Below are 26,662 nucleotides of genomic sequence, written 5' to 3' on the forward strand. Positions count from 1 at the left end.
AAGAGGAACCTTAGACGTCATCTGGTCCAGTCCTTCATTTCACTGGTGAGGAAAATGAGCCCCAGAGAAATTACGTGACCTGCCCAGAATCACACAACTACCGAGTCTCAGTCAGGACTCAAATACATTTTGTCTCTACTTTATAGATGAGTACATCAAGACTCCTTACAGGCAAAGTGATTTACCCAGAACCATATGCCCAGTAAGTGTCAGGGTCAGGATGGGCACTCGGGTTCTTGGTCCTTTAGCCCAGCCCAGCCTCCCTGGAATGAAGAATAAGCAGTCCAAGGAGCTACGTGGTCCTCAATCTAATAAAAAAGAAAAGAGAAAGGCAATGAGGTAGCTCAGTGGATAGAGAGCCAGGTGTAGAGAAGGGAGGTCCTAGATTTAAATATGACCTCATATACTTCTTGGCTGTGTGACCCTGGGCAAGTCACTTGACCTTGGTTGCCCAGGCCTTACAGCTTTTCTACTTTGGGACTAATACTTAGTATTGATTCTAATACAAAAGGTGAGACTTTTTTTTAAAGAAAAGAAAAGGGAATAGGTCAGAAACTAAATATTCTATCTCCATTGGAACCTCCATGTTCAATAGTCATCCCCAGAGAATGGAAAACCAGTTCCTGCTTGTACCCTTTCTTCAGGGGGCATCAATGAGCTCCAGCAGGAAGGAGCGTGTCTCTTCTGAGTGAAGACACAGGCTTATGGCTATGATAGATACTGAGAGGTTGAAAACAAGGTGGAGGGTAGCATCAAGTACCCTGTCAGCTTTTGAGTCAATGCCAGTTCACCAGTGACAGGGTGTAAATGAGCTGTTAAACAGATTGCCCTCTTCCAAAAAGGAGAGAGTTCTTCACTTCGAGAGTTTTCCAGTGGAAGCACACTGACTGGAATTCGAGGTTCCTCATCCTCCCAGTCTTGCCAATAACAAGTTAATGTGGTCTTGGCCAAGTCGTTTAAAAAATCTGTAAAATGGGGATACTCTTAGCTGGCCTGCCCACCTCCCAGAATGGGTTTAATAATTCAATGAATCAATAAATACAGCTGAACTTTGGGATACTGTAAACCACTCAGCAAGTGTCTTATCTGAAGTATAGGGTGAAAAACAAAGATCCTTAGCATCATTAAAGGAAAATCTAGTATATCTATTCATAGTCACAAAGGGAGCATGGTTGCCAGATGTAATGTAAAGTGAATCACAGCTATTTTTTAATCTAGAATCGTAAAATCATAGATTTGTTTTTTAAACCCTTACTTTCTATCTTAGAATCAATACTCTGCATTGGTTCCAAGGCAGAAGGACCATAAGTGCTAGGCAATGGGAGCTACACAGCTAGGAAAAGTATGAGGCCAGATCTGAACCCCAGACCTCCCTGCTCTAGACCTGACTCTCTCAATCCACTAAGCCACCTGGATGCCCCCCAAATCATAGATTTTAAAACAGAGATTCTTTCCCAAAATCTTCTTAAGTAGGATTGATTTTTGAGCGGGAAAGGACTTCAGAGGCCATAGAATCCAATCCTCCCATTTCAAAGATGAGGAAAATTAAGCTAGGGAAGTGTCATTCGAACCCAGTTCTTCCTGACTCCATTTCATGCACAAGCAGAATGAAAGAAAAAGGGGCTAGAAAGATGGACCACTCTCCTCCAGCCATCAGGGTTCACATACTTTCTGGGAGAAGTGGGAGGGTTTAAATTTTTTATTGCAACCCACCAGACACTAACCAGAGAGGGCACCTATTCAGGCACAAAGAAAATAGTGTGAGTCAAACATTTTGTATTCATGAGGATGGTGAATGTGTGTGGTGTTAAAAGCGATTTAGTTCAATTGACTGTGGGCTGGATGACTGAGCAGGAATATTGAGGCATTTAACAATGTTGATGGTATTCAGGACAAACATTTATCCTCCAGAGAGCAGGATTTGATCAGGACGATCTAATGCAACTCCGTCTTCTCAATTATTTATGAATTGAGACCCCAGTGCTATTCATCACAGCTGGTTTTGACACCATTTAATTATTCAAAATAATCAGCTACACCTCTGGATACTTGATCTGACTTAAAATGGGTTTTTCTGCATCAGAATCATTACTGCTAACAAACCGAGGGCCTCTTCATCTTATTTTCTTTTTCTTTCTTCCTCCCTTCCTTTCTGTCTTTTCCTCCCTCCCTTCCTTCCTTCCTCTCTTCCTTCCTCCCTCCCTCCCTTTCTTTCTTCCTTTCTTCCTCTCTCCCTTTCTTTTTCTTTCTTTCTTCCTTCCTTCCTTTCTTTTCCTTCCTTCCTCTCTTCCTTCCTCCCTCCCTCCCTTTCTTCTCTTGTTCCTTTCTTCCTCCCTCCCTTTATTTCTTTCTTTCTTTCTTTCTCTTTCTTTCTTTCTTTCCCTTTCATTCTTTCTTTCCCTTTCTTTCTTCCTCCCTCCCTTTCTCTTTCTTCCTCCCTCCCTCCCTCCCTTTCTTTCTTCTCTTGTTCCTTTCTTTCTTCCTCCCTCCCTCCCTTTCTTCCTCCCTCCCTTTCTTTCTTTCTTTCCTTCTTTCTTTCTTTCTTTCCTCATTTCCTCATTGCCCAACATTTCCCTCTCAGCTTGAATTCTCTATTAGAGTGATGGTGCTAGTGGGACTGGAGATGGAAATGAGGGTTATTAAGAAGGATTTTATTCTTGGCCTTTTATTCCCCACCTTCTCTTGAGTGAAAAGGCTTAGCTTATTTCAAGCAGGTGAAAATTATTCACTAGCCTCAAAAGGACAGTGAGGCAGGAATAACAAAAGCCAATGAACTCTACTGCAAAACACAAATAACCCCACAAGCACACATACATACTCTCTCTCTCTCTTTCTCTGGGCAATCTAACTTCAGAAAACTTCTGAGTTATCCATTTTTGAAAGCCTTAATAATGTGCAGAATATGACCAAAATTAGTCATAGATGTTAGGAGTCGTTCTTAAATCTTAATTTAAATAATGCTTTGTAATAATCACATTTTTGTGATAAACCAGTGCCTAAAATAGAGCCTAACCTTTCCTCCAGAACATGTTCTTAAGTTGGGAGTCTGTAGATTGATTTAAGGAGGTCTGTGGATGGGCAAAAAATGCTTATTTTCAATATCCTCTCATTGAAATGTAACTTTTTCTTCAATTGCAATTTGATTTTTTAAATGTAACTTTCTCATTTAGGTCTTATAAGTTTGGAAAATGTATATTGGAAATTTTTATTACATGTAATTGGGGGGGAAAAGTTAACTTATCATTCTAAGCTGAGATCCATTGGCTTTACCCAGCAGTCAAAGAAGGGCAAGGACCCCTGTTCTAAACTAATCTGACTCTTGGTTTGTCCACTTTTTACTGGTGAATTTGTGTTTACAAAAAGTTTTCCAGAGGCAGCCTTCAGTCCAGCACCCCCAGATTATCACAGATCAGTTCAGGGGATGAAAACAAAGATATTTCAGGAACAGGGATTCATAATCTTTTTAGGGTCCTGGACCTTTGGGACAGTCTAGTGAAACCTTATGGACCTCTTCTCAGTATTATTATTTTTTTTTAAACCCTTACCTTCTATCTTGGAGTTAATACTGTGTATTGGCTCCAAGGCAGAAGAGTGGTAAGGGCTAGGCAATGGGGGTCAAGTGACTTGCCCAGGGTCATACAGCTGGGAAGTGTCTGAGGCCAGATTTGAACCTAGGACCTCCTGCCTCTAGGCCTAGCTCTCAATCCACTGAGCTACCCAGCTTCCCCCTCAGTATTATGTTTTTAATTATATTTTTAATTATATATTTATTTATAAATATTTATATATTTATATATATTATAAATAAATATATTTAATTATATAATTATATTTTTAAATACATAAAATAAAATTGCAAAGGAACCCAATTACACTGAGATAACAATGTAACTTTTCCCATTCAAGTTCATGGATCCCTCTAGAAATATACCCAAAATCCCTCAGACTAGGAACCCTGCTCTATGAAAAGAAATGTGGTATAGACATCACTGAGATCTACAGTGATTGGATAAAGTTTAGGGGCTACTGAGACAACAGCAACTAGATTTTTAGAGCTAGAACAAGGAACCCTGAGAGATCCTAGTCTCCATCCTCCTCCAACCCCTTCCACTGTTGATTAATCCTTTCTGGGCAATCAAGTCAACAAGCATTTATTCATCACCAACCATTTGCCAGGCTAGGTGCTGGAATTTGACTTGAAGATATGTAGGATAGCCAAGAAAGAAACCATTAGGCAATGTTGAGTTTTCTCTCAAGGGAGTTTACTTTAAGCCCCAGAAGAAAGAATACCTATACGAATTTTCTTTAGCTTTTGGAAGTAGAGGATAACAAAGAAAAAATTATCCAAAGAGACCCCATTGGGTCTGAATTGGGTCATTCAACAAACTAGACTTGTCTTATCTCATTTTTAGCTGCTTCTTTGAAATGGAAACCTCATTAGGTAAATGGAATATTATCAGACTTTTGCTTCTTGCGAAAGAATGGGCAGAATGATTTGCTGGCAACTTTGAGTGTTCCTCAGCAAGCTCATCTTCCTCATTAGATAGGGTAATGGCTAAAAAAAATTAGCATTAGAAGAACCTACCTTGGGTTTAAACAATGGTTCATAAATGTATTATGTTCATGATCATGGGCAAATCAGGCTAACTTCTCAGAGCCTTGCTTTTTTCACCTGTAAAATGGAAAACCGTGATTATGCTACTTATCTTGAAGGATTTTCAGCAAGGAATATACTTTTTAAACACTATTAAATATATGCTCGATTTTTAGGAAGTACTCCCAAGTGCCTCCTATAAAAATATATGCTATATAAACTGAAAGGCAAATCCATAAATGTGGATTATTATTGTTCCATCAACATGGCGGACTGTTTTTAACTGTTGGCGTCCTAACTGCGAGCAGATTCTGAATCAAAGGAAATAGCTCCAACCCCTCTTCCAGTAGACAGGGTCCTGCTATAATATGAGAAAGGGATTAAACTAATTTTTCACTTCTAACCTTTTTAAGATAAATGACTTCTCCCCTTCATTCTCTTTTGCAACGAGCTGTTCGGAGGTAAGGCTCGCGTTTGAATTTTTACATATTGAATCATGACTCACTTAGAAGAATTCCTGGTCATGTTATCTAGTCAGAATCTGTCCTCCTAGGCCTTCCTAGCCATAATCCTTCAGGCTTCCAGAGGTTCATTTGTTAGCTCTCTCTCTCCAAAGCAGGGGGGCTTAGAGGCAGCATGGATTGGCGGCATATTGATAACATTAGGAGGATCAAAGGTTTAAGAAATAAGCTAGAAAATGAAGCTGTGAGTCCAGCCTTTCTCCAACAAGATCTTTAGGGGACCCCCTCCATTACAATTAACCCTGATTGAGCTAAACCCCATCTAGCGAGGCCCCACAATCAGAAGACTGAAGCGTCATCCAGCTGAGCCCCTACCACTGGTGATTTGCTAAGGACCAATGGTCTCAATTAGTGTGGGCAGGATTCAGAGGCTCAGAGATGTCCTTGACATTTCCCTCCATAGTCCCTTGGCTGGTGATGTCATGCCTTGTGTAGTTCATGGCACATTCATGGAAACAAAGGAGTGCTGGGGTGGGAGGGATACTTGACATTATTCCAGCTCTGTTTTCTGGGTCCCGGCTAAACATTGCCAGTCTTGGTTTGAGGTCCCAGAAGACCCACATTTTAAAAGGAGGCTGAACATGGAAGACAAATACCTGCTCCTTCCTCCTCTTACTAACTGTGGGACCCTAGGAAAGTCACTTTTTATCTATGCCTCAGTTTCCTCATCTGCAAAATGGATGGTCCCTACCGCAAGTCATTGTGAGACTCACCTGAGATGAATGGAAAGCTCTTTTTGAACCTTAAAATACTCTAAATCTCAGCTATTATACCCATGTTGTCTGAGTGTAGGGGACTGACATGGAAACAAGCAGCCAGTCTCAATGGCAGAAGGTTATCTCTGGTATCTGCCCTCGGTCTGTAAGAAGAAAGTTGTTATGGAATATTTAGCTGTTTCCTGGAGTATCCACCATTTAGCTTTCATCCAATCAGCCAACAAGGAGGTACTTTCTTTCCTATATGCCAAGCACCATGCTAGGCACCGAGAATGCAGAGACAGAGACAGTCCCTTGTCTTCAAGCGGCTGCCATTCTACTGGGAGGTAGAATGTGTATACATATAGATACTTGCATCTAGAGAGATATAAATGTATTCCCACACACGTATACACATATCCCATAGGTGTGGCAATAATATAAGTGGATGGTGGAGACATAGATATAAAACAAAGCGGAAATGTGGTAGGATTGCAAGGGAATACACCAGCTGCTGAGACCAGGAAAGGGTCTTACAGGAGGCAGTATTTGAACTTGGTGTGGAAGGAAGCCAGAGATTCCCAGAGATGGAAGTGAAAAGGAAGATCTTGCCAGACACATTCAATCAATCAGTCAATCAAAACACACTTATTAAAGAGAGATGGTATGCCAAGCATTCTGCAGGGGCAGGGGGTATGGGGTACAAGAGGATTACCTCCTTATTGAGATTTATTTCTCTTGCACATCAGAAAAAATTTCAAGGAATGAATTCTAGGTTTTGTGTGTGTGTGTGTGTGTGTGTGTGTGTGTGTGTGTGTGTGTGTGTGTGTGTTTAATTATTGGAGTCTCCCTTTTCCTGGGGCCACTCAGCTATCATTCAACTCAACCAATGTTTACTAAAAGATGACCGTGTGCAGGTCATTGTTCAGGGCATTGAGGACAGAAAGACAGAATCCAAACAGTCCCTGTCCTCAAGATGCTCCCATTCCTCTGGGCACCAAAGTCAGTGTGAAGCCATTTAGGGAGGGAAACGAGCATTAACGATGGGAGATAGGGGAAGACTGGCAAGAAATGGGATCTATGAAATCCATAGATTCTAAGAAAGAGGAAAGAGAACTACAGATTCTAGACTTGGAATTCCAGCCAGTGGAAAGGCAGCAGGAAAGCTCTGAGAAGGTTCCTTGTAGCCTTTACCTGTTAAAGGACTGGATGATTTAGGTAGACCATTTATGAAGCACCCACTATGGGAGCCTTCATCTTCAAGGAGTTTCCTATTTTGAGTTAGCTAAGTAGCACAGTGGGTAGTTTGCTAGGAGGACTTGGCTTCAAGTCTAGCCTCAGATACTTCCTATCTGTCTGACCCTGGACAAGTCTCAACTCCAATTACCAGTCCTGGCCACTCTTTTGTCTTAGAGTTGATACTAAGGCAGAAGGTAAGGGAGGTAGAGTTTTTTTTTTTAATTTTTTAAAAAGCTTCCTGTTTCCAGTTGATATAAAAGACATGGCCAACAGAACCATCAAATTGCTCAGTTAAATAATTTTGTTTAGAAACAGGTGATGTCGCGACATCTCTCTTAAGGCCAGCTATTCCTCTGAGGAATCTGGGTTTTGAATTTGGAAGTCAAAATATTTTGTTTCTTGAGAACCCAGAGATAAAAAAATTAGGGAAACCAAGTAGGATTACCATCCAAACAGTGGCAAATTTGCCTTCCAGGTCCCAGGTAGATTTCTAGAAAATAAGACATTTAAAGAATGAGGTAGGTGCCAATATTTAAAGTGGCGTTTTATGGAAAAACCATCCAGTTGAGTTTTTTCACTGTTAGAACCAGAAAGACTTAGGACTTGTGTTGGAGACCCACCTTTGACCCACTGACTTTGTCTCCCGTGGCTTTAGATCAGTGGCATTAAATTCAAAAAGGGAAGGGAGCCACCAAATCCTGTATAAGGACACCCTGCATGTTGCCCCACTCTTGGGATGAAATTGTGAAAACTAGCTAGAGATACCCTGGTTTCCTCAGCCTTGAAGTGTCCCAGCCAACTATGGAAGGGCCAATACATATTTTCAGAGATTCACTGGTCATAGATATGCTTAAAGGGCATCTAGTTTAATTATTAATGACATCTGTGTATTATTGTGTGCTTATTTGCTTTCTTAAAGATTCTCCAATTATATTTGAGTCTTGTTCCAACTGTACTAGACCCAGAAGTGTTGTGGGCCCCCTGCAAGCCATTGAACTTGTCTACTCAAAGCAACTTTCTAATGCCTTTAAGTTACATAGAAGGTGCCAACCAGTATTGACGAAGAGAGTTTCCTCATCTGAGACTTCCCCATATCACTGAAATCCTAGCTCTTGTGCCTAGCCCTAGCATTCCTGGCTTCCCAGGTGCCATCTTTTTTTTAAGAATGTAGAATTTCATTAGTGTGGGAAATCTCTACTGAGGAAGCTGCCTGTGCTAATGTAGATGGGCACCAGTTCTGCAGCACTGAAGCTAAGAGAGCACTTGGGGTCCTAGACGATTGGCTCAAGGTCCCACGGCCAGTACGTCTCAGAGGCAGAACTTGGACCCAGGCTGGATGCTGAGTCCAGCTCCTACTACCACATCATACCACCTCATGTTCATAACTTTTGTGGTTCAGTCATTCAGTCATGTCTGATTATTCATGAATCCCAAGGACCATGGCAGACCAGTGCTGTCCGTGGTGCTTTCTTGGCAAAGATAATGAAAGGGTTTGCCATTTCCTTCTCCAGTAGATTAGAAGGCAAACAGCAGTTAAGCATCTCACCCAGGGTCAGAGAGCTGGGAAAGGTCTGAGGCTAGATTTGAACTCAGGTCTTCTGACTCCAGACCTCATGCTCTATCCACTGAGCCCCTGGATCCTAACCTTAGACCACATTAAAGACCAGAACTTTGAAACACATTATGAATCGGTTCACTGGTTTGGGGGATGTCCCACAAGGAGCTCATGCAGTTTAGCCCAAGCACTTTACAGAGGGTTCAGACTTTGCCACACTGGACATCTCCCCCTGGGTTCACATGTTCATTGATGCGAAAAATCCTCTAATTGAGGAGACTCCCTCTGACAAAGCAAGTGGGCAGTTTCTCAGGAATATCTAGCCTTAGAGATTTGCTAGAAGGCACACAGTCAGCATATATCAGATGCAGGACTTGAACTCAGGTCTTCCTGATTCCAAAGTCACTATCACCCTGCTTATCTTCCATAATATAATGTTCCCCATTTGATCTGTTCCTCTATTTCCTAGATCATCTTTGGCTCCATTTTTCTCACCCAGATTGTCATCTAGTCAATTCCCAACCTCTGAGAACATCACAACCACCCTCGATGTATTCTGAGCATAAACAACTTTGAGTATTTTTTTAATTCTGAAATTCCTGTGTTTGTTTGGCACCCCATCTGTGGTTGCCTGTGAGTTATAAAATTAAACATAACCATTCCACCAGGACATTCAAGTTTGTACAAGACGACATCTGAAGCCATTTCCAAGGTGCTGTCCAGGTGAATTTTTAACACACTTCCCATCTGTTAGTGTCACCTTAACGGGTTTGTTTTTTTAACACCTATTAAAATCACATTAAATTTGAAATGCCAGTTTTGGTAGGGAAAAGCCAGTGGTATACAAAGTGATCTCATCAGCATCCAAAATGAGCTAAGCATACCTATAGCATTGTCCTAGAGGCAAAATAAGGCACCTTAGGTGCAAGGAACCCCCAAGCTCTAATGAAATCCTATTTAACATTATTAATGAATGTTCTTTGTTTTCTGTCATTCTCATAATTGGAAAAGTGAAGCAGAGGTGACCCCTCTAACCGAGTGTTTCTGTTAACAAAGAATTAGATTAACCATTCGGAGGGACTACTTCACACTAGGGCTCTCAGCTACCCCAAGTCTATCTCTCTGATCAGCTGCCTCATAGACTTGCATACAGAACCAGATCTGATCTTGACAACAGGAAAAAAAATAACTTGATGCCACTCCATCAGGATTAAATCATGAAAAACTAGCTAGTGATACTCAGTGGCCTCAGCTTTGAGGGAGAAAAGCCAACTAAGGAAAATATTTTCAGGGATTCATAGATCATAGATCTCTTCAAAGGTCAGTTAGTTGAGCTAAATCAAGAAATTAAGTAGACTAGTTCTTAGATAATCATGCTACCATATGGTCTGTTATAATGCCCCTTTCAAGCCTATCAGACTTAATTTGGGGCTAAACAGAGCAACTTATAAGCAGGGAAGGGAAGCAAAAGGAATAGCATTTATTAACCACCTAGTATGTGCCAGGCACTATGCAAAGCACTTTACAAATATTACTTCATTTATTTCTCACAAAAACCTCATGAGGCAGATGTGGTTATTAGCCCCATTTTACAGTTGAGGAAAATGAGGCAAACAGAAGTTAAATGAACTACCCAATTCACACAGTGTAAAGGTGAAAATTAATGTTTGGATGATAATTTTATGAAATTCTGTGGTTGCCAATATTTATTATATCTTGAGTCAGAAATTTATTTACAAATATTTACAAATAGAGAGGAAACAATAAAGAAGAGAAATGTAAGGGGGATAGAGAAGTTATCTATACTATCAACCTAAATGTTTTGCCCTGGGCCAGCTTAATCCAGGCAGAGATTAATTAGCTCTCAAACAGGAAGACTGGTAGTGAGTAACCATGCAGCCTCCTCCAAGATGGAAGCTAGACTCTCCAGAAGCTAGGAAAGGGGTCAGCCTTTTACTCACCCAACAAAGTAATCCAAGAATCAGAGTCCAAGTAGAAGTCAAGCTCTGAGCCCACAGTCCAAGTTCCCTCAAAGACTAAGACTATCTCCAGAAGACAATCTCTTCAGACTATCTTCTCAAAGACAATCTGCTCTTAAGGAGTTTCAGGGCTTGCTTTTTATGGTGACTTCTTGTCCCTTCCCCTCTTTGCAGGGGCCAATCACAGTTTCCAAATTGTCTAACTCTGCCCAGAGGGAAGTGTCTGTGGGATCGACTTCTCACCTTCTGGAGGTTAAATTCTCATCAAAAAGATTCACAGATTCCCAGTTGATTGAATTTCTAAGGGTGTGAATTCTCTAAGTACCCTGCTAGCTTCTCATCTGTCTTTTGCTGATTCAATTCAAAAGTAGACAAAGGGGTGTTAATCCTGTCTTCAGTCTAGTGAGGTACTAAGTAGGGGTACTTAAGTTAGTGCTAATTCAGGACAGACAATAGAGTAAAGAACTATCTTTCACAACAGTTAGTAAGGATCCGAAGCCAAATTTGAACCTAGATCTTTTTCTCCTCCAGACCTAGAACTCTAGACACTCTATCACTAATAGAGTAAAAAGAGGCTGAATTCGCTACCAGAATATATGTGTTTAAATCCTAGTTTTGCCATGGACCTGTATGATCATAGTTAGGTACCTAAAATCATAAGTCCATGAAGTGATGAGATAGCCAATAGAGCAGTTATCATCCAGCCCTTCAACACCCAAGCTTAAAACAGTTCCAGTTACCCAAATCACATTGTCTATTTCTTTATTCCTCTTTATACATACCCTACCCCACTCACTAGGGAGAGTGACTCTAGTAGCCAAAAGAATAAGGAATTTTCTTTCCTGGTAGGAGATTGGCAACAGTCTTTTAGTCTATAAATGAGGTTAAGTCCATGGAAAACCTTAAGTCCATTAGTCATATATCCTCATGAAGAGCTCATGAAAAAAATTAATAATAAAACTCTTCTTCATCACCATAAAAGTGGTGAAAATGGCCCAATAAATATAAGCATAAAGCCTAAATGTGATTCAGAGCAATTAAAAACTAAATTATCCTGGTGCGTACAAGATTGATTGTAAGGGGTACCAAAAGATTGGTCAAAAAAAGGTCCTGGGCTGAGTGACTGTCAGTGATTGAAATAGCTGAAGGATTCCATGAAATGCACAGAGTAATGGTTCCTCCCGCATGCGGGAGTAGTGGTAGGTGAAAATTTACATTGGTGACCTTTCCACAGCTGTCTGTTAGTCTACTTAAGATAAAAGGAAGAGGAATCTCATTAGAGTCCATCATCTCTACCAATCTGAAAAAATAAAATTCAGAATAGTAACTTTATGAGGCACACATATAACATTAGCACAATTAGAGCTTCTCTGTCAGAGGATATCTAAAGTCCAAACAATACCTGACCAAGAATCCTTTTTCCAGCACTCAAAGCAGTTTCCTGCCTTCTTTCCTATCTTTTCCTCCTTCCTTCCCTTTCTTCTCTTCCTTCTCTCCTTCCTTCTCTGCCTTCTTCTCTCCCTTCTCTCCTTCCTTCCTTCCTTCCCTCCCTCCCTTTATTCCTTCCTTCCATTCCTATCATTTCTTTTTCATGGATAAAGTTCATGTGGCCTCATCAGTGATTGCTAGGTGTTCCATGACCACCTTCTTTTAGCCACTTTGTTTACTTCTTTTAAGTAGAAAGGGTTTATGCAAGGAAAGTCCCCCAATTGATGAAATCAGAAGTCTGGACCAAAAGGAGAGGGGAGCCTTAGAGATCATATGACCTCCTCTCCTTCCCTCTCTAAATTTAGATTGGACACAATAAGGCTAAAGGTGCCATTTAAACAAAGAAATGTTATTAGGGAAGTACCTTGAGGAGCAGGACTGTTTCTTTTTGTCCTCTACCCCAAGTGTCTAGCACAGGATCTGGCTCTTAGCAGATATCTAAAAAATGCTCATTGATTGAGTGATTGATCCATTGACAGAAATGGTTGTGCTAGTCAATAAGAACCAATCTAAGCAGAAACCAGTCTCCCAGGGATGCAGGAGCAGTATTAGACACCGATAGACCCATCAGCCTGGAGTAGTGGGGAGAGTCTCCTAAGGAGGCAGGCAGTGTCCCGAGACAGTGTGTGGTGCCTCTGTTAGGGGATGGTTATCCTTCCGTGTTTGTGGACATCCATCTGCTCCACGCTGTCATTATTATTGCCATTCTCATCATCACTGCTCATTCTATCTTTAAGGTTTGGAGAGTATTTTCCTTAAAAAGAATCTCTATTTTCTTTTTTTTTTTAACCCTTACTTTTCTGTCTTGGTACAACTCTAAGGCAGAAAGGCAGGGGCTAGGCAATTGGGGTTAAAGTGACTTGCCCAGGGTCACGCAGCTAGGAAATATCTGAGGCCAGGTTTGAACCCAGCTCCAGACCTGGCACGCTACCTCTCCACAGAGCCATGCAGCTGTCCCAATAGGATTTCTTTTCGGCTTCAGTAGAACATAAAATACTTGAAGCCAGGGCTTCTGTGTTTTTGTCCTTCTATCCCCATTAGGTAGACCATAACAGGTGCTCCGTAAAGGCTTGTCAGATTGACATGATCCCTGCAGATACCCCCAGAAGTATTACTCTGGCCATTTCACAGATGAGGAATGTGAGGTTGGTAGTCCATGAAGGGGGCAAGATCTGAACTTGGGATTCTCTTATTCTCTTGTGATACAGACTGCCTCTCGTGTATGTGGGGGTGCCAGAAAGAAGAGAGGAAATGGGGCTTCCTTTTAGAGGGTTTAGGATCCCCCCTTGACTCCTCCTCCCCTAGTTCATCCATCACAGGATTCCTCCTGAAACGTACATTTTTATTACCCCAAATCAAGCATAAAAACAAATTTCCTTCAAAGTGAGATAAATATATGGGATATAATATTATATCTATATATGTTAATATCTAAATATGCATCTATGTGTGTATTTATGATATATGGGGCAGCTGGATGGCTCAGTGGATAGAGCACTGGGAGTCAGAAAATCTGAGCTCAAATATAGCATCTAACACTAGCTGTGTGACCCTCGACAAGTCATTAACCCTGTTTGCCTCAGTTTCCTCATCTGTAAAAGGCGCTGGAGAAGGAAATGGCAAATGGCTCCAATATCTCTGCCATCTACTCTGGATATAACTTGCAAACAACAATTTATTTACGCTTTAACTTTTTGCCTTTCCTTGTATCTCTGCAATTAATAAATAGTGCTTCTGCATGAAATGGAATGGATACATACTGACATGAATATATATGTACATGTGTATGCATATACATGCATATATCTATAAATATGCATGCATGTGCACCTATACATATATGTGGGTATGTGATTTTATGGGATATATAGTTTTTTATTTTATACATATAGTTTTTATAGTTTTATACATATCTATATATAATTTTTTCATTTTAATATAGTTTTTAGTTTTATACATATCGATATATAGTTTTTCATTTTAATATAGTTTTTATAGTTTTATACATATAGATATATAGTTTTTATTTTGATATATAGTTTTTAATTTTATATGTAGTTTTAATAATTTTATGCATGTGGCTATATATAGTTTTTCATTTGAATATCATTTTAATTATATATATAGTTTTTTATCATTTTATACACATAACTATATCTAGTTTTTTCATTTTAATGTAGTTTTTAATTTTTTATAGTTTCATACATATAGATATATAGATATATATAGTTATTTCATTTTAATAGATACTACTTTAAACTTTATATGTGTGGGGTCTATAGTTTTATACATATGCAGTTTTTAATTTTAATATATATAGTTTTAAATTTTACATATATAGTTTTTATCATTTCATACTTATAGATACATACTTTTTTCATTTTACTATAGTTTTTATAGTTTATACATATAGATATATAGTTTTATTTTCATATATAGTTTTTAATTTCATATGTAGTTTTAATAGTTTGATGCATGTGGCTATATATTTTTTCATTTAAAATAGTTTTTAATTTTACATACAGGTTTTTATAGTTTTATACATATAACTACATATAGTTTTTTCATTTTAATAGAAACCATTTTAAATTTTATATTGTGATTTTTATAGTTTTCTACATATAGTTTTTATTTTAATATATATATATATAATTTTCAGTTTTACATATGTCGTTTTTATAGTTTTATACATACATATAGGTTTTTTTTTATTGTAATACATCCATCCACATAAGCCTTTCCAAGAGATGAGTGGGAAAGCTAAAGATGATAAAGCCTAGACTACCCAAGAAATCGAGACTAGGAAAGGGACCACAAATCCTCCGAGCCGAGGACTCTCTTTTGTTCTTTGTGTTTGTCTTCCTTTGATGAGAACAAGGACCTTCCCCAGAGCAGGGGGTCATTCTGGGAAGCACTTTGTGACCATCATGAATTCCTCTTTCCTTGTTCTCCTGGGACTTTGCCTGTTTTGTGGGTACGTCTATAGGGGCCCTGTCACACCTTTGTGATGAGTCAGTGTGGACCCGGAGTCCATTACATCTGCTATGTGGAAAGCATCCCTCCTGAAATTTTTGAGTTGCTTTGCTCGCACTCTTTGGAGCAGCTGCACACCACTAATGACTTCCCTTATTAGGCAGGCCCCTCACTCTGAGGTTTTGAAACACGCAGTGCAGAATAATTTGGCTTGTCAATAACCCGGAGAGAAAGAATTGGTCCAAGCATAAGACATACATCTTCGAGAAGGGTCACTGGAGAGGGTGACACCCGTGCACAATGAAGAGGCAAGGGGCGGGGTGGAATCGAAGCTCCTTTGTTAGGGTCTTACATGCCCCTGTAAGGATGACTTTATTAGCTCTGACCAATGTACCGTTGGCTCAGAGTCATAATGATCATCTTCCCTTCACCTTCATAGTGCTTTCTGTTCTTCTTATTCCGTAGAGCAAGAGTTCTTAATGTGGCATCCACAAGCTTGTTTTTTAAGATATTAAGCTACCTTTTTTCGAAAGAATTGGCTTCCTTCATTTCTCTCTTTCTCTGTGTTTTATTTTATGTATTTAAAAACCTTATTTGGAGGAGGAGTCTGTAGCCTACACTGGGAAGCCAATGGAGCGTCTATGACCAAAAACAAAAATTAAGAACCCTTGTCCTACTTTCTATTTAATAAATAGTTATACATGTACAAATATATGTGCTGTATGTATCCTCTTGATCCAACCACTTTCCAATAGAATGGAATCTCTCAGAAGTCAGGAATATTTGGTTCTTGTCTTTATTTCCCCAGTACGTAACATGGTACCTGACACTTTCTAAGCATTTAAGGACTACTTGCAGAATGGAAATAAATACAATGTTCCTATACCTCATTACAACCACCATATTGTAAGCCCAGAAGCCCTCTCTGGTTCTCTGCTATCGACCCTGAATATATTTTGTATACACCTGTTTATTTCTATGCTAACTTTTTGCCTATCTTTGTATCATAATTCTTACTAGCTTAGCACAATGCCTACCACATAGTGTTTAATAAATAATTGGTTTCTTTGTGTCTCCCCCCAGTACTTGGCATAATGTCTTCCACATAGAAGTCAATTAGTAAAGGTTTCTGGTTGAAATAGAATAGACCCAGGAACTGCTAAGACTTACAGAAGCTATCTGAACACAATAAAGGAAGCTCTGAGTAGTCAAAGAAGGATCAATTGCCGGGGCAACTTGGTGGTTCAATGGATAGAGAATCAATCCTAGAGATGGTGGGTCTTGGGTTCAAATTTGACTTCAGACACTTCCTAGCTGTGTGACTATGGGCAAGTCACTTAACCCCCATTTTCTAGTCCTTATTGCTACTCTGCCATGGAATGGAAACTTCATAGACAGAAAGTAAGAATTAAAAAAAAAAGAAATATTAATTGTTCATGGGTAAGTAAAGTCAATATAATAAAAACAACAATGTTAAATAAGTTAATTTAATTACTTAATGTCGTACCAATCAAATCATCACTTTAAAGAACTAAAAGAAAAACTAATGAATGCTAAAATTCATCTGGGGAAACAAAGGGAAAAGAATATCAAAGGAATTAATTTTTTAAAACTGAGAAAGAAGGGTCATAGCAGTCCCACATCTGAAACTATATTACAAATCTCTAATCATAAAAAAACAACAGTTTAGAAATATAGGAGTCAACCAGTGAAACAAATAAGGTTCACACAGAAGCAGATGAGCACACCAGCCTAGTGTTTGTTAAATCCAAAGATCCCAGCTATTGGAGTTGTTACTATTCAGTCATTTCAATTGCATCTGACCCTTTGGGACCCCATTTGGAATTTTCTTGGCAAAGATACTAGAATTGTTTCACCATTTTCTTATCCAGATTTTTGGACAGATGAGGAAGCTGAGGCAAACAGGGTTAAGTGGCTTGCCCAGGGTCCCTTAACTAGTAAGTGTCCGAGGCTAGATTTGAACTCAGGAAGATGAGTTTTTCCTATCCACTGTGTCACCTCCCTGCCCTAGTTAGAGTAAGAACTCATTATGAAGACAAAATTTGTTGGGAAAACTGGAAGGCAAACTGGTAGACACGAGGCATAGAACAACATCTAACAACATATACCAGGAATACTCTAAATAGGCGCTTGGCATGAACATAAAGGAGAGTATCATAAATATACTTAAGAAGCTCAGAAGAAATTATCTGTAAGGTCTATAGCTAGAGGAAGAGTCCATAATCAAAGGAGATTAATTAGCTCACAGGAGGGAAAATCGACAATTCTGATTCCATAGAATTTTTTTTATGTACAAAAATAGGTTTAGCAGTTGTTTTCATGGTGGCAAAGAACTGGAAATTATGGGGATGCCTGTCAATTGGGGAATTATTCAACAAGCTGCAGTACATGGTTATGATTGAATACTATTGTGGCGTAAGAAATGAAGGGGATGATTTGAGAAACGCTTAGGAAGGCTTGTTTGAACTGATTCAAAGTGAAGCAGGCTGACCCAGGAGAATGATTTGTACCATAACAACTACATTTTTAAAATGATTGACTTTGAACTCTGATCAACACAACCCCAAGTACAGCTCCAGAGCACCAATGATAAAACATGATTCCCACTTTCTGAGAGTGAAATGAACTCAAAGTGCAGATTGAGACTTTTTTTTAGCATGGTTAATGTGGAATTTGTTTTGATATTCATTATTAAAAATGTAAGATTAAAAATTAATATCCAACAACTCCAAGTATTCTATTTTATAAGATTTATTAGTAATCACTTGAAGTAGTGGAAAGTGATAGCTGGAGTTTCCCAGACTGAGGAGAGAGGGAGAGAGAGAGAGAGAGAGAGAGAGAGAGAGAGAGAGAGAGAGAGAGAGAGAGAGAGAGAGAGAGAGAGAGAGAGAGAGACGGAGGGAGGGAGAGAGAGAAGAAGTCATATCATGTTCGGGAGTGGAGGGATTGAAATGCCAGATTGAAAAATTATATAAATACTATTTTTTCTTGTTAGTGAAAATGCTGAGGAAAGAAAGAGAGAGAGACAGAGAGGCAGAGAGGGAGGGGGAGGGGTAGAGAGAGAGAGAGAGAGAGAAGAAGAGAAGAAAAGAGAATGAGAGGAGTTACAAAACCTTTTATCTACAAAACCTAAGGACATACGTAACACAGGGACAAAAAAGGAATGCTGGGAAATGTAATTCAAGGGTACAAAATTCTAATTACATGAAATCCCCCCTGGGATTCTTTGGGAGACTAGTCTCCCCAGTGGATCATGTAAACATAACCAACTTATAACTTTAAAAATCTTTAATTAATGGTATATACAATATTGCAGTTTCTAAAGGAAAATTACAATATAACATGATTTGGGTTTTTTTGTGATTTCTCAATGGAAGGGAGTGAGGGGAAGACAAGGCAGGTCTAGATTTAAAAACAAAAATTAATGACTGTGAATACACTAACACTTTAGCAATAAATCTTTTAAGAAGTCACTGGGGATAGAGGACCAGCTTCAATGTCAGGAAGCTGCAGGATTGAGTCCTGCCTCTGACCCTGGATGTGTGACCACAGGTCAGCATTCAGCAACTTTCAGAGACCCTTAGTTATGGTCGAGCTGCTGATCTGCACTGGTAGAAGAAGCATCTGCACCAAGAATTCTCCTCTGTTGAGGAGGTCGGAGGCCAGAGATAAAACCCAAATAAGATCATAGAAGGAAAAGAACTGCCTACACAACCAGAGGTTTAATGTGTTCCCAGCAATGCAAAGCACGTCCTCTAATCGCCTGTTTCCCATTTGTTTTCTTCACCAGGAAGTCCAACGTTGTACCGCTGATATGAACATCACGGCCGAACATTCCAATCACCCAGATAACAAGCACAAAAACAGATACATCAACATTTTAGCATGTGAGTAATAAACTAAAATCTAATCAACCAAGAGTAAATGATGAAATGTTCACACTGGATGCTGACTGAGAACCAAACAGTGAAAAACCAGGGTGCCAAAAGAGAGAGAGAGAGGCAGACAGACAGACAGAGACAGGGAGGGAGGGAGGGAAGGAGGGAGGGAGGGAGGAAGGGAGGGAGAGAGAGAGAGACAGGGGAAGAGAGAGAGACAGACAGAGACAGAGAGGGAGGGAGGAAGGGAGGGGGAGGGGGAGAGAGGGAGGGAGAGAGAGACAGGGAGGGAGGGAGGAAGGGAGGGAGGAAGAAAGGGGGAGAGAGAGAGAGAGAGAGAGAGAGAGAGAGAGAGAGAGAGAGAGAGAGAGAGAGAGAGAGAGAGAGAGAGAGAGAGAGAGAGAGATGGGGAAGAGACAGACAGACAGACAGAGACAGAGAGGGAGGGAGGGAGGGAGAGAGGGAGGGAGAGAGAGACAGGGAGGGAGGGAGGAAGGGAGGGAGGAAGAAAGGGGGAGAGAGAGAGAGAGAGAGAGAGAGAGAGAGAGAGAGAGAGAGAGAGAGAGAGAGAGAGAGAATAGAAGAGAGAGAGAGAGAGAGAGAGAGAGAGAGAGAGAGAGAGAGAGAGAGAGAGAGAGAGAGAAATTACAGAAAGCAAGCAAGCAGGAAACACAAGCTAATCTCTCATTAGCCCAGCCACAACAACCAAGGGACACGGACTGAGTGGGAACATTTTCTCCTCCGTTAGCCCTCATCGGGCTGCCAGAGTTCAGGGAGCTTAATCAGGGGGCAAGAAGGCAATGTTCCAGTCCCTCAGAACCCACCCTACAACGTGACTCCACAACAAACACCAACATTTTACATGTTTCCCAAAAGCTCATGGGAGGTGGCTGAGTTTCCAAACCCAAATAAGCTTGTAAGAATGAGGGTGTCGCTTGGATCCCCCAGTGGTGAGCTCTCTTGGGGTCATTATTGAACTAAGGAGGATGTGAGTCTTTGGAGGTGGTCAACATGGCGGACCTTGACTATTGCGTGAGGCACTTTGCAAACTTTAAAGCATTCTTCGAATGTTAACTAGCTATTCCTAGCTATGTGACCCTGGGCGAGACACGTACCCCACCATTGCCTCACCCTTTCCTTTCTGTCTTAACAGTTGTTAACGAGAATAGAAAGCATGGGTTTTAGAAGGAAAAAAAAGAAGAATCTTACAAAACGTTCCCTTTCTCTTTATCCCCAGTGTTTAGTACAGTGCCTGGCACAGAACAGATGCTTAACAAATGTTTGTGGATTCTGCCATTTGCCACAAAAGCAGGCTTGGCAAATTGGATTCATAATAATAATAGCTAATAGTGCTTCCTTTGAGCTAGGCACAAAATACACTATAATTATGATCTCATTTGATCCTCACACCTCAGGGAGTGGGGGGTAGGTGTTATTATTCCTATTTTATTATTATCAATATAATATATTATATATTATACATAATAATATAATATAAAATAATATAATATATATTATTATCCCTATTACATATGGGGAAACTGAGTCAAACAGAGTTTTTAAATTACTAACCCAGAGTCACACAATTAATCAATGTCTAAGGCTGGATTTGAACATGACTAAGTGACCTGTCACATCTTCCATATCTGTACAGGGGGTCACATTTGGTCTCTGTGGTTGAGAGGGTCAGGATAAGTGACCTTCACAGATGGCACTTGAACTGGACCTTGAGGGACCTAAAGACTTCGGCTCTTGGAATAAAGGGGCTCCAGGTAGAGGGAAGCACGGAAGTCAAGGCGCCAAGGTGTCCAAGATAGACAAGAGCCAGTGGACTATGCCAGGTCATCCAAATCGCCAGATTGCTTTTGTGGCAAGTGGCAGAGTCCACAAACATGTGTTAAGCACCTCCTCTGTGCCAGGCACTGTGCTACACACCGGGGAGACAGAGAAAGGGACCATTGTGTAAGATTCTTCTTTTCTCCCCCCAAAACCCATACTTTCTGTCCTAGAACTACTGTTAAGACAGAAAGGCAGGGGCCAGGCAATGGGGGTGGTTTTGCCCAGGGTCGCACAGCTGGGAAGTGTCTGAGGCCAGACTTGAACCCAGGACCTCCCCACCCCAGACCTGACACTCTATCTACTGGGCCACCCAACTGCTCCTGTAATGTTCTTCTCAAGTAGCCCCAGTTACTGCTGGAACCATATTTTAAACCTGAGCCACTGGGAAATGAGCTGACTTGACGGAGACAGCCCCGACATACGTGGGCACTGATGCATGCGATGACTGACCTTAAGCAGATCTGCTCTGGCTTGCACTAATCTGGGCTCGGTGCCTCTCTCTAAGCAGAAGTGTACGTTTGCTTTGGCAATTCTATTTCCAGCCAGGATGGCAGCAGTCACAGCTCCTGACTGACCTAACGGAGGGTCTCCTGCTTGGTAGTCACACTGAGGCATCTTTTGTTCCTAAGACAAGAGTCAAAAGAGTCTCAGATCAAGTTCCTGGAATCAGACTCTGCCATCTATTTAAAACAAACGTTCAGGGGCAGCAAAGTCACTCAGTGGAGTGAGAGCCTGACCTAGAGATGGTAGATCCTGGGTTCAAATCTGGCCTCAGACACTTCCTTGTTGTGTGACCCTGGACAAGTCACTTAACACCCATCTAGGCTAGCCCTTACTACTCTTCTGCCTTGGAACCAATCCACAGTATTGATTCTAAGATGGAAAGTAAAGCTTTATATGTAAATATAATATATGATTTATATAATATATAATATACATAAATGTATAAAATATAAATATCACATGTTATAATGTGCACAATATATATCTAAATATCTAAAATATTTATAATATAAATAAAATGTATAAAATATATAACATGTATAAATATATATTATTATGTATATAATATATACTATCTAAATATCTATAATATAAATATAATATGTTATATATAATACATATATATAACATCCACTCTGAGACTTAACTAATATGTTGTTAGTTTTAGTGAATTGCCTTTTCTTTCTTTTATTCTTTGTAACAAAGGAAGACTCACTCTTGTAGGTGGGTAGGGAAGGATATGTTTAAAAATAAGATGAAAAAACAAAAGATAGATAAAATCCCCCCTTCTCAATATTCTTGTCTTCTCTTGAATAACGTCCTTTTTTTTTGACAAATTTTACCCCCACAGATGACCACAGTCGAGTGAAATTAAGGCCTTTACCAGGAAAAGATTCTAAGCACAGTGACTACATTAATGCAAACTATGTTGACGTAAGTTGGAACCCTTCTATAAGCGTGGCATGAAAATGGAGAATAAGTAACTTGGCAGATGTTCCCATGTTCTCTCTGCAGCCCTAGGTGGGCTTGTCTTCAGATCCTCAAAAGACCTGATCTGGGGAGGCTTTTAGATCATTCATTGACCTGCTTGCTGTTGGGGAAGCTGCTCTTGTCTGACATGGCGCCATGTTTGTTTTTGAAGGGCTACAACAAAGCGAAAGCCTATGTGGCCACACAGGGACCTCTCAAGTCGACATTCGAAGATTTCTGGAGAATGGTTTGGGAGCAAAACACTGGAATCATCATTATGATCACAAATCTTGTGGAGAAAGGAAGGGTAAGATCCTCTATTCTTGAACCTTAATCCCACTGTCCACAGTCTCTAATCAAAATCAACTTTTTGGATAATGAGACTCCATACAATAGAGGAGGTTAGATTTAGGGTCTAGAGACCTGAATTCAAATCTCAGCTCTGCTATCCACTTTACTATCTTAATGATCATAGTCAAGTCACATCCCTCCCCTGGTCACCCTTTTCCCTCAGCTGTAAAATAAAGAGTTAGAATCAGATTGTATGTTGCTGTAACAAAAAGAATGCCAATTTGGAGTTTAAACTACCTCTGGAAAACAACTGAGATTCAATCCCCAACCTGATTTATTCCCTCCTTTTGGCCTCTCCCAAGTGCCTGACTTATTCCTTGCCTCAGTTTTGCTGTGTCATATGAGAATCGACTGACAAAGTAAAATCAGGAAGAAATCAATTTAAATCCTTCCTCTTTCCCTTGACAGCTGTGTGTGACTCTGGGCAAGTCACCTCATCTCCCTGATTCATCTATAAAATGGATATAATAGCACATATAGTCCCCGCCTCTCTGTTTTTACAAGGCTCAAATCATGAACAGAAAATATTTTCAAACACTAAAGAACTATGTCAACTACTCTTACTCCATCTTATCTTTTTCCATTCAATGTTTGAGGAGCAACAGGCAGGCCTCGGCTACCTGGATGATGGAATGAATGAGGAAGGGAAAAGTAAAAACATAGGGAAAGCTAGAAAGGGGGTGAGACTCCTGTCTTCATTTCGTGACCAAAAATACACTCCCCATTTTCACAAGTAAACACAGAAGTCATGTTTCCCCCAGTAGCTCCAAGAGTCAGATCCACTGAGCCCAGTCTCTATGGTCACAGGAAGCCAAGATTTGGATTGCACGGTAGAGAGAGGTATGGTATTTGTGGGTCTTAAACTGCATCCCCCAGCATGCCCTGGGGTCCCTCTCTACTACTTCCTGGCGTGGATTCGTCTTGAATGGACCAATCCTATGCTGGGGGGAGGGACCACACACACCCCTACTTCCTGGCATTAGATTGGTCTTGAATTGGACCAATCCCGTGCTAGGAAGGTGGCGCCCCTCATTTCCTGGCACACGATTGGTCTATATAAGAACCAATCCCGCACCTAGGAGGGAATTTTGAATCTAATTTGTTTCAAAGTTGAGAGTTAGTGAATTTCAGATGGGGGGGGGGGTTTATATATATATATATATATATATATATATATATATATATATATATATATATATATATATATATATATATATATATATATATATAATAAAGTTTTTTTTTTAAGGCTCAAAATGGTAGAATTTTTTTTTTTTAGTATCTTCAGATTGGAATACCACTGGCTGGAACTCGAGATGGGAAATCCCTCCTGCCAATGCAGGCTACCATCTTAGACCCCAGACTGTGCACATTTGGGACCTAAACCTTGGTCCTCCTGATTTCTAGATGGCCAGCTCCCTCTCGTCTCTTCCTATCACAATGCCTCTGTCATGCCCACTAAATGCTATTTAAGATGACTGGCTTTCCTATGCTTTAGAGTCAAGAAGGGTTCAAACACTGCCACTGACATGTATTTGCTATGATGTAGGGCAAGTCCTTTAACCTTTGAGCCTTGGGCAACTCCCTGGGATTTATTCACTAAACTCATAAATGGGTTCAGCGCTATATTGTTGTAGAGAATTATTCATACTAGAAGTTCCTTGTGTTTGTTTTGTCACGTGTCCTTTAAGTATTAGAATAGAAGCCAGCAGGCATCTAGGTGACTCAGTGGATTGAGAGTCAGACCTAGAGATGGGAGGTCTTGGGTTCAAATCTGTGTTGGTTAGTGGAGGTGAGAATGGGGAGGTGACTAAGGGACTTTGGGAATCAAGCAGCAGGTTCCATTCAAGTACAACCGAATCAGGAAACCACTGCAACTCCCCTCAGACACTGCCTTGCTGTGTGACCCTGGGCAAATCTCTTAACTCCCATTATCTAGCCCTTAACCACTCTTCTGCCTTGGAACCAATGCTTAGCATTGACTTCAAGATGAAAGCTAAGGGTTTGTTTGTTTGTTTATTTTTTAAAGACATCTCTTTAAATGCATATTTCTTTTATTCTAACTAATAGACTGCTTTCTTCTGTTTTTCTTTCCTTCTCTCTCCCCCTTCTATTTCCTTCCTTCCTTTCTTCTTCATTTCTTCTGTCCCTCTTCTTTCTGTCTTTCCTCCTTTCTCTCCTTTCCTTTCTTCTCTTTCCTTCTTTATTTCTCTTTCTTCCCTCCCTCATTTTCTTCCCTCCATCCCTCCTCTTTCTTCCTTCTTTCCTTTCTTCCTTCCTTCCCTTCCCTCAGAGAAAATGTGACCAGTACTGGCCAACAGAGAACAGTGAGGAATATGGAAACATTATCGTCACACTGAAGAGCACAAAGATTCACGCCTGCTACACTGTCCGTCGTTTTTCAGTCAGAAATACTAAAGTGAAAAAGGTTTGTGAGTGGGTCACCTGAACCTCTTCCCTTGCACCATTTTGGAAATTCTGAGAAGGGCTTTTGACTTGTTTTGTAGGTAGCTGTTTTGGTTGTGTGTGTGTGTGTGTTTTAATGCATCTTCTTTAAAATAGCGACATCAATGTTTTAAAGCCCTATTGCATCTGTGTTGGGGAAAACGCTCTTAAGCCTCCATTTCCCCATCTGGAAAATGGGGATAATAAGAACAACTTCTTCTCATGAGGATTATATGAGTTAACATTGAGGATGTACTTTACAAGCCTTAAAGAGCTGTAGAGATGCTAGCTCTGATTGTTATTGCTGTTATTTAGTAACATCATCATGCCCTAAAACATTTACTTCTGGTCCACAGCTTTCTATCTCAAAGAAATTCTTTGCATCTTTCTGTGTAGGGCCAGAAGGGAAACCCTAAAGGTCGCCAGAATGAAAGAATTGTGATCCAGTATCACTACACCCAGTGGCCTGACATGGGAGTGCCAGAATATGCCCTCCCCGTGCTGACCTTCGTCAGGAGGTCGTCAGCAGCCAGGACGCCAGACATGGGGCCCGTGCTCGTCCACTGCAGGTGAGCCCAGCTTCCCAGGGCTCCACAGGGCATGGCAGCTAGCCAAGAGGAGAACCTAGGGCAAAGTGCCAGGAAGGCTTCATGTTTTTCCCGGGGCCCTAGAGCTAGTATCAGTCACAGGATCACCCAATGGAGACCATAGGAAGGGCAGTGTGGGGCAGTGGAACAAACTAGGTTTGCAGTCAGAAGACATACGTCAGCTTGAGTCCTAGTGGTGTGCCACTGGTGTGCCTTTGAGCAAGTCACTCAACTTCCTTGAGCCTCAGTTTCCTCATCTGTAAAAGAGGAGGTCATTGTCAATGGCCAAGGAGGTTCCTTCTTGTTCTTTTTACATTTTTTAACTTAAGTATCTTGAAATAATAATTTAAAATTTGCACATAATTTACAAGTAAAATAACCTTAAAAATCTCTTCCCACTCTTGTGAGCTCTTTTCATTTTCGTAAACATTACAATAGAATCAATAAGAATATCCCCCAAGAAGCCACATTGCTGAAGACCTACTATGCATATCACCAACCCACCCACACACAGTTCTGTCAAAATGGCCCCTGTAAGCAGGACCATTACCCAAAGAGAGGGCATGTGAATGTGGGTTCCCTCTGTGAGGCATTTGAGGGGCCAGCGGAGGAGCGCCGATGGGCATCCCATCACCTCGCTGTCCGCGGTTTCTTTCAGCGCCGGAGTGGGCAGGACGGGCACCTACATCGTCATAGACAGCATGTTGCAGCAGATCAAAGACAAAAGCACAGTTAACGTCCTGGGATTCTTGAAACACATCAGGACGCAGCGGAACTACCTCGTCCAGACGGAGGTAAGCCAGGAACAGGGCAGGATGCCCTTCTGGGATGCAGCCACAGGCTGCTAGGTGAGTTCCTCCCAGAGAGGAGGGTCACCAGGTGTGCCGTGATCTCCTGGGGATTGGTGGGAGCAGAGGCAACCTCTCCTCGAGGCTTGGGGCACGGGAAGGAGGGTTGGGTTTGGAGGTAGAGCGCCAAGGGTAGACCCTCACTTTGGCTACCACTGAGGGGGGGTGACCTTAGA

The 26,662-nt window shown here is 40.8% G+C and overlaps 1 protein-coding gene and 1 long non-coding RNA gene across 3 annotated transcripts in view; one reads left to right on the top strand and one right to left on the bottom strand.

Annotated features, from left to right (window-relative positions):
• Positions 1-127: 127 nt before the first annotated feature.
• Positions 128-26,662, bottom strand: part of LOC130455404 (uncharacterized) — a 33,157-nt gene continuing 6,622 nt past the window's right edge. The window contains exons 1-3 of one of the 2 annotated variants that reach the window (XR_008913349.1): positions 25,816-26,300; positions 4,586-4,672; positions 128-308 (exon numbers count right to left, since the gene is read on the bottom strand). This is a non-coding gene — a long non-coding RNA (uncharacterized LOC130455404). Of the gene's footprint in view, positions 309-4,585; positions 4,673-25,815; positions 26,301-26,662 lie in introns of those variants that run through there. The other variant, XR_008913348.1, reaches the window with a different exon arrangement.
• The window catches only part of LOC130455403 (receptor-type tyrosine-protein phosphatase gamma-like), a 40,697-nt gene continuing 32,824 nt past the window's right edge, over positions 18,790-26,662 (top strand). Inside the window, exons 1-6 of the mRNA XM_056804344.1 lie at positions 18,790-18,952; positions 22,137-22,219; positions 22,428-22,562; positions 24,900-25,034; positions 25,448-25,620; positions 26,297-26,432. Coding sequence (XP_056660322.1) covers positions 18,805-18,952; positions 22,137-22,219; positions 22,428-22,562; positions 24,900-25,034; positions 25,448-25,620; positions 26,297-26,432 — 810 coding nt within the window. The 5' untranslated portion in view covers positions 18,790-18,804. The remainder of the gene's footprint in view (positions 18,953-22,136; positions 22,220-22,427; positions 22,563-24,899; positions 25,035-25,447; positions 25,621-26,296; positions 26,433-26,662) is intronic.

Source organism: Monodelphis domestica, chromosome 7, assembly GCF_027887165.1.
Source record: "Monodelphis domestica isolate mMonDom1 chromosome 7, mMonDom1.pri, whole genome shotgun sequence".
NCBI classification, from domain to species: Eukaryota; Metazoa; Chordata; class Mammalia; order Didelphimorphia; family Didelphidae; genus Monodelphis; species Monodelphis domestica.